We start from the raw sequence: 7,739 nt of genomic DNA on the forward strand, positions 1-7,739 counted from the left end.
TGTGAGTAAAGACATGGAGGAGCTAAATAGTTTAATACATACAGCAGTGTGTTGTAACTTAATGACAAAATGAAGACTTCAGATGCAAAAGCCTCTAAGTGCCATCTGATATTTTCTTCTAGAATGATCCTTTTTATCAAGCTGGTATGTTTATGCTGGAGTTATTTCACTTGAATGGCAATGCAAATTACCTATTAATTGTTATTAAAGTGAAATTACTGAACCTAAATATACGAGCTTGATAAAAATGCTAATTTTAGAAGAAAATTTCAGATGGCACTTAGAGGCTTTTGCATCTGAAGTCTTCAAATATAAATTAATCTCATAAGTCGCATTTAATTTGAATATAAAGTACTCCAACAGTGACAGAGGTGTATGGGTTTCAAGCAGTTTGTTACCTCATAAAGAGCCATATTCTTGCCATAGATGCTGTCATCATGATCTGTACTGATTAAGGAGCTGGTTTCCCTGGGAGTATCCTCACCTGGCAAATGACAGGAAACATATATTTTAGTTTTGAGAGAGTTTGATTTTCAGCGTAAAGGCTAGAATATGCTATAACACTAGCATAACCGATGAAGAGATTTTAAAATTAGGCAGAATGCACTCGCTGAAAACTGGCGATCATATGAGGATCACACTACCAGACTTTCAAGTTGTTCTAAAAAACACCAAACTCACATAAACACATTCCTCACTTCTAGATGCATAACAGATTAAAACAATAAGTGTTCTAAAATCAAAAAATATCAGACATGTTTCTGAAGCTTAAAAAACCCAACTCTGTGCCCATCATAGAACTATGTGATTTTCTCTGAAATCTGTCAACTCCAACTGGCCAAAAACTTGCTCTGACTTTCAGCAACTAAATTCGACTCACTCATTTAGACTGCAAAAGCAAAAATCTGGGCAAAAGACATGAAATGTAGGCCTATAAGTACAAAAAACAAAACAATAAAACCGAAAGTGTTAACTGTATTTGACAAGACATGTTTATTCTTGTCTTGGAAAAAAACATTACAAAACTAGCATATTTCACATATCTCCTTATCTGTTTTTAGTCAAGAAATAAAATTAAAACCTTTAATTTACTAGATGCAGTTGATATGTTTAACAACTGTATGATCACGCATAACTCTTTTAATATATTTTAATTTGTTTATATCTAAACCTAAACCCTCACATGCAGCAGCAAATCTGTGAGCTGTACACGTCTACCGCACATATGAATACCTCTGCCTGAAGGTAAGAAACATAATGTGGCTGTAAAAATGAAATCGATTGAAACGTTTTTCCACTATATAAAATTCCAAACGCTCAACAAAACACTTAATGCAAAGTTGATTTAAAATTTTAAACTTATTCGTGCCATTTTAGTGATCTTTTGATGATCCATATCAATGAGATTTAAACTCACCTATCGTCTCTGCTTTCAACTCTGATTCACCATCCATGCTGAGAGGGAGACAAAGGCGTGAATGTGTTTGATGGACTAGTGACCTTTTTACCTAGTCTGTAGTTTGATTAAAACAGGAGACACTATGCCTCAGCAAAAATCCGTACAGTCTCCTCTGATGCAAAGCTGTCTTTTGAACAGCACTACTACCGCAGCTGATCTCATTTGAATTTCGATGCACTGCTAGAAGGAGGTTGGACCGTCTGAGTGGGATCTGTGTTCCAGCAGTTGTCCAAGTCTTGTACTTCTCGTATCGGATTGTCTCACACTCTCTCTCTTCTTTGCTCATTTTTTGGCTCTAGTAGGCTACATGCTGTATGGAGACATCATCCTCTCCCTGCCCTCCAGTTTGTTTTGTCCTTTTTTGAGGTTTATAGCAGACTGACTGGTGGCACTGAGCGCAATTCTTATAACTATAAGCTTAACTTGCGATATGATTACTCATTATTTAATGCGATTTTCGATATGCGATACGATAATGCTTAAAGTGAGTAAAATAAACTTAAATTAACTTTAAAGTATATTTAAAATGATATAACCTACATACTTGTTTCATTTTTGTTTTGCTGCAGTGTTTTACTGTAGCATAAGTAGTGTTATTTTAACATAAGTGTAAACCACGGGGTTTAGGGTTTCAGGCTATAGGCCTACATTAGATTTATTTAACAACAGAAACTGAATAATCAAATGTAAAAATAAAACAGTGCTTAGTTTTCACTGTATGAATTAAATATATACTGAATATACTTATTAAAGCTACAAAAGTTATTCAGCCAAGAGCAGTGAGTGATTTTCTCTTTCTTTCATTCATGACCCCAGTCGCAAGCCGTTGCGATATGCATATCGCGATACATTTGCGATATTTCGATCATTTCGATATATTGTGCAGCCCTACTATATCATTTGTGTTATTCCAGAAACATTTGTGGAATGAGAGGAAGAGTCTCAAGTGTCTCAACATTTAAAGATTTGATTGATGAGCATTTAAAGATCTCTATTTAATTAAAAACAAGCTGTATAAAATATTTATATTCAGTAGCCTAGTTTAAGAAAGCAGATTTAAAAAAAGTCAACTGGGAAATATCCAACAGTATTTAATTTCAGTATTCTATTTTCACATCTTTTTCCACAGTGAGAACAGAACAATAACAGCGAAGGTTCATCAAAGGCTTTCAAGGCTTATATCCTTTTCCTGTGAATTCCTTCCGTGTGGCTTGTAAGTTGTGTTTATAATCCTCTGCGCAGCTTGTTTTGTATATGAATGATGAAATCCCAAAGGGACTAATTTGTGATGTTTTGGAAAAGCTCATATATTTATCAAGACTGGGATTGAAACGTATAACAGATTCAGCCAATTCAGTTTGGGGTCGGTAAGATTTTGAAATGTTTCTTAACAAGGCTGCATGTATTTTGATCAATACCGTGAAAACCGTAATATTGTGAAATATTGTTATAATTTAAAATAACCGTTTTCTATTTTTTTATATATATATTATAAATGTATTTTATTCCTGCAATAGCAAAGCTGAATTTTCAGCATAATTATGCAGTCTTCAGTGTCACACAAACCTTCAGAAATCATTCTGATATGCTGATTTCATGTTTAAGAAACATTTCTTATTATTATCAACGTTGATAGTTGTGCTGCTTAATTTTGTGGAAATCTTGATATACTTTCAGCATTTTTGTAACATCATGAATACTGTCACTTTTGATCAATTTAATGAATCCTTGCTGAATTAAAGTATCAATTTCTTTAAAAAATAATCTTACTGATTCCATCCTATCTTTAACCCTGCAAAGTCTGAAATATGAAATAATAGTCAGAATATATATATATTTTTTAATGGAACGGTTCATTGAACCTTAAGAAGGAATACACAAAAACGTTTGCATGTGGGTTTTATGTTTTGTATCACATTTGATACATTAGGCTTTTATGGTTCATATTGTATATACAGTGAGAATATGCTCACACTCGAGGAGGACAAAAACAATAGTTTTATTCAGAGGCCCAAACTGAGCAAAAATGTGCAATTTGGTGCTGATGTTATTTTTATTGCCAAAGGTAAGATGAAATTCTGATTGCTTGTAATGTAAGTATCAGTTGGCACTATTTTTAGAATACAATGCAAATACAATGATCATTTTTGCAATACAATGATGATTGAGAAATGTACAAATGAACGTTCCTCAAAAGCCTTATGTGTCATATTTTTTATACATACATTTTAACATGATGTTTCTAAAAAATATTGAATGGACAGTCACATAAACCTTGCTTCAAAAGTTGCTTCAGTCCAGTATGGCTGGTATAAAGAAGCACATGATGTAGGAAATACTATAACAACTGTATTTAATATCACACTTAGGAAATGACAGGAGAATAACACAACCACTTAACTCACAGACGACACATGCAGGACAAAGAACTAAGGAGAACTCAGGGCTTCTATACAAACTGGGTAATCAAAAACAGAACCGGTGCGGGGAACTAATTAACCTGTTAAGCTGCAACGCCACTTTTGAAAAATCCCCAGAAATGACATACCCAAACTGAAACACATACAGTTCATGAACCCTTTGCACTAAAAGCACAAGTATGATCTCATTTGAAAGCTGACACCTGGTAGTTTATTGTAAATGTAGAATTAATTATTGTCATAATGAAAATAATTTTTTTAAATAGCTTCAAAGTTTTGTAAAGTTATTAGAAATTTATTTTTATGAAACATCTTCATGAAAATAAAATTGAAGTTGGCCCTGTAGCAATCTAGAAATGCACTGCAGCTAAAGCCATATGTGTGACCATGTTATATTTAAAATCTGAAAATGATAAGTCTAAAACTCTGTATTTAGTTAAATGTTTTTCAAGATCATGTCAAATGATTTTATTTTGATTAGACTCTAAAAATGCTACTGATGTTTAGTCATCATCTAAGTCATCTATTCAGTCTATTGTCTCTATTGTTTTGTGGTGCAAACGAGCCCCATTCAGTCTCAGTCTCCCCAGTACACATTCACACACCTCTCCAGCCTGGTTATGGATCTAAATATGCATATCTTTTGTCTGCATTATAGTTACTAACGACTGGCTATTCACAGGCTATTCATAGGGTTTCAGTCCTAATTTATTTATATTTGAAACTCTATCAAATGCACTAAAACATTTCAGAAAAGCATTACTATTTAGAAAAAAACCCATAAAAGAATAACTTCTAGGTGACAGGTGCACCTGAGCTAGCTAGCATGTTAGCTTAGCACACCATCAATACACGACCATTTATGAGATTAAAACTATGTTTGTGCTTCAAACTTATTTCATAACTCAAGTCGAGTGTTTTAAATAATCTTCTGTGATCTAATTTGGCTTCAGATAAAAAAAAAATCAGAAAGAAAATATATTATTTATAGTATGCACGATGATAAAGTCTATATCGATTAGCATTACATTATAAATATAATCTATTATTATAAAAATACCTGGCATTGCTTGAAGAACACTCAAATATCATTTGCAATCATGTTTATTGTCTTCTAAACGTCTATATCTGCATATTACAGCGATCTCTGTGTTAGCTTTGTGTGTAGCTGCTATCAGTGACGTCCGGTCCTTGAAGGTCACATGATTATGTCTCTTCTTCATGTTCCATATATGGAGTATTTTTGTGCATATAGCGCCCTCAGGCTATTGGTATGAATTGAAAACACAGCACATCTCAGTAAGAAGCGCTCATAATGATTACATCGACGCATTTGGGTATAAATTCAAGAAATAGTATTCCTGTCTATAGAAATATGATGTAAATCTATGAGAATATATCAATATTTCTCCAAGTCTGCACATTTTTTGAGCTAAAAGCCCCGAGGGACGTTGTTTTGTATAGCACTGTCATGACAACAGCACGGAGTTTTTTTTTCTGAATGGACCAGCTGACGGTCATAATTCATATTAAAGGGATCAACGCATTTTTTCATTTCATAACTCCTGACACAAATTAAGACATAACTGTCACTATAAGTTTCTCAGAATACAATAGTTGTCAAATACTGAAACTTGAATCTTATATCTTTTTAATGATGTATAGTTTGTCAAGGTAAAACATTTAATCTGATAGTAACTTTGAACTAAATAAATAAAAAAATGCTTCAGTGCGCCGACGCACTGGTGCAGCTTAACAAGTAACCACCTAGGAGACTAACTAGTGAACTAATGACCCAGAACATCGGCAAACAGAACCAGAAACTGAACAGAAACAGAACATACACGCTACAATGACCTGAAGGTGAACATTTTTACTATTGTGTTAAAAGGCCTTTTACATGTTAAAAACATATGCACTTTCAATCAGAGCATGTAGAAGATTGTGTGCAACAGGTTTTTCAGCAATGTTATGTCCATGTTGATGATATTGCCTTAAAAATTCATGTACTGCACCAGAAGAAATCCTCATATACAGAACCTTTAATAATGAGATTATTTGATGGATTTAGTTTTAATTAAATAATTTAGTTTTAATAAATGTTTTATTTTGATTCAATTTTATGAATTAAACAGCTTGTAAACATACTATATCACTAGAGGAAATTAAACATGAAAGTATTATGTGGTCATTTAAGACATTTGCTCCTTATACAGAGCCTTTTTTGGCATAAAGGGTTCTTTATCACTGAGTCTAGAACCCCATTGAATCTTTTTTTCTAAGATATGATAAAGTCAAATATTTGATAAAAAAAATGTATACAGTAGGCTTTATAGGGTTAATGAGGGGATTTATCAACTGATAACGCAATCTATACAAAACGCCTTCACAACCATGAGAAGTATTTTCGCCAAGCTCCGTTTCATTTCAAAAAGGGAATGGCGCAATTAAACTTATTTTTGTCATGGAATGTTTTAAATAGGCCAATTTAAAGGAAGAGGTCAAATTCCATAATGATGAGCCACAAGCTCTGCTACACGCCTATGTACACACATAAAAGAAAACATCTGGATTATGGAATTCTTATGTGAATGTAAATGGATAACTATAAACTTTAAGATGATTACGCCTGTTCCAATTGTGTGCCAAAAACAGAATATAAAGGATCATTGACCTGGGCTGTTGGCACCAGACCAAAACTTTTAATGTAAATAATGATACAACACCGCAACAATGAGAAACCGGATGCGACTTAAAATACCTTATGAATAAACTGACTCTCATTTAGCTCTGATTTACATTCTGTCATCATTTGCACCCTCATCAAACCCGTCTCACTTTCTTCTGTGGAACATAAAATATAATTTTCACTATGTCTCAAGGTTATTTATTAATTTATTTTTGTCCATACAATCAAAGTCAGTTCTCACCAAAACGGTTAGGTTACCAACATTCTTAAAATATCTTTTTTTTGTGCTCCAACATGAGGAACGACACGAGGGTGAATAAATTATGACAGAACTTTCTATCTCTTTAACTTTGAATGTAATCCACAAAACAAAGAAGTTCAGAATATCCAGAATAGAAGAATACTCTATTGTAGTACAACATGGCTTTAAGGTCTCTTTTGTTATGCACAAAAAAAGTGGTGGAACAGTGTGTTACAATTTATCTAAAGATAAACACTGAAAAGACGTCAGAGTAAGAGAGAAACAGGAAAGTGGAAAAGGGGCAACAGGAAACTGGCACTTGTTTACACTCCATGAGGATATGATTTCACAAACACATGTCAGCAAACAAGACTCTCATTTGCTTTTGAGGATGCATTTACAAATACACTTGTGTTTAAAAAACCAAGCCTTTAACAGGAAGCCTTTAAAAGTCCTGCTCTTCTGTTTGCACATGTCTAGGCAGGATTTTTTTCCCCCCCAGAAAGCTCTCACCTGAGTAGGGTTCTTCTACCATATCTGGCTCCTCCTTGTCCTCTTCTTTCAGTATCTCTCCATCATAGTCTGCATCTGATAATGGGGTGTCCTCCACCGGCACCACTGTAAAGTTGGTGGGCATTTTCTCCTCACACCATGTGCTCTGTGTTTTGTTTTTTGAGTCTTTTTCTCTCTGTCTCACCCCAAGTCTCCTGGGCTCGGCAGAGTTCGAAGTTCTCTGACTTCTTTACAACTGTTGTTCAGACGCGTCAGCCCATGTGATCTCTTTCCACCAAATAAGGAGCATTACACAACTCCTCCCTCTGGGCGACGGGCCGTTCTGTCCTGCCACATAGCTCTGAGCTGGTGTTTCCTGTTTTGTGTTAACTGCCCTTCTCATTGTACCCGTGAAGGCTGGGAGGGAGGTGATTGTTT

At 34.3% G+C, this 7,739-nt stretch overlaps 1 protein-coding gene across 4 annotated transcripts in view; it reads right to left on the minus strand.

The window, feature by feature from the left end:
* Positions 1-7,739, minus strand: part of slc12a7a (solute carrier family 12 member 7a) — a 28,334-nt gene extending 20,595 nt beyond the window's left edge. For 2 of the 4 annotated variants that reach the window (XM_082174394.1, XM_082174391.1), the window contains exons 1-2: positions 7,323-7,738; positions 399-484 (exon numbers count right to left, since the gene is read on the minus strand). In XM_082174394.1, the coding sequence (XP_082030520.1) occupies positions 399-484; positions 7,323-7,446 (210 nt within the window). In that variant the 5' untranslated portion in view covers positions 7,447-7,738. Of the gene's footprint in view, positions 1-398; positions 485-1,417; positions 1,591-7,322 lie in introns of those variants that run through there. The other 2 variants (XM_082174392.1, XM_082174393.1) reach the window with 2 other exon arrangements.

The sequence above is a fragment of the Leuciscus leuciscus genome (assembly GCF_965113295.1).
Source record: "Leuciscus leuciscus genome assembly, chromosome: 6".
NCBI classification, from domain to species: Eukaryota; Metazoa; Chordata; class Actinopteri; order Cypriniformes; family Leuciscidae; genus Leuciscus; species Leuciscus leuciscus.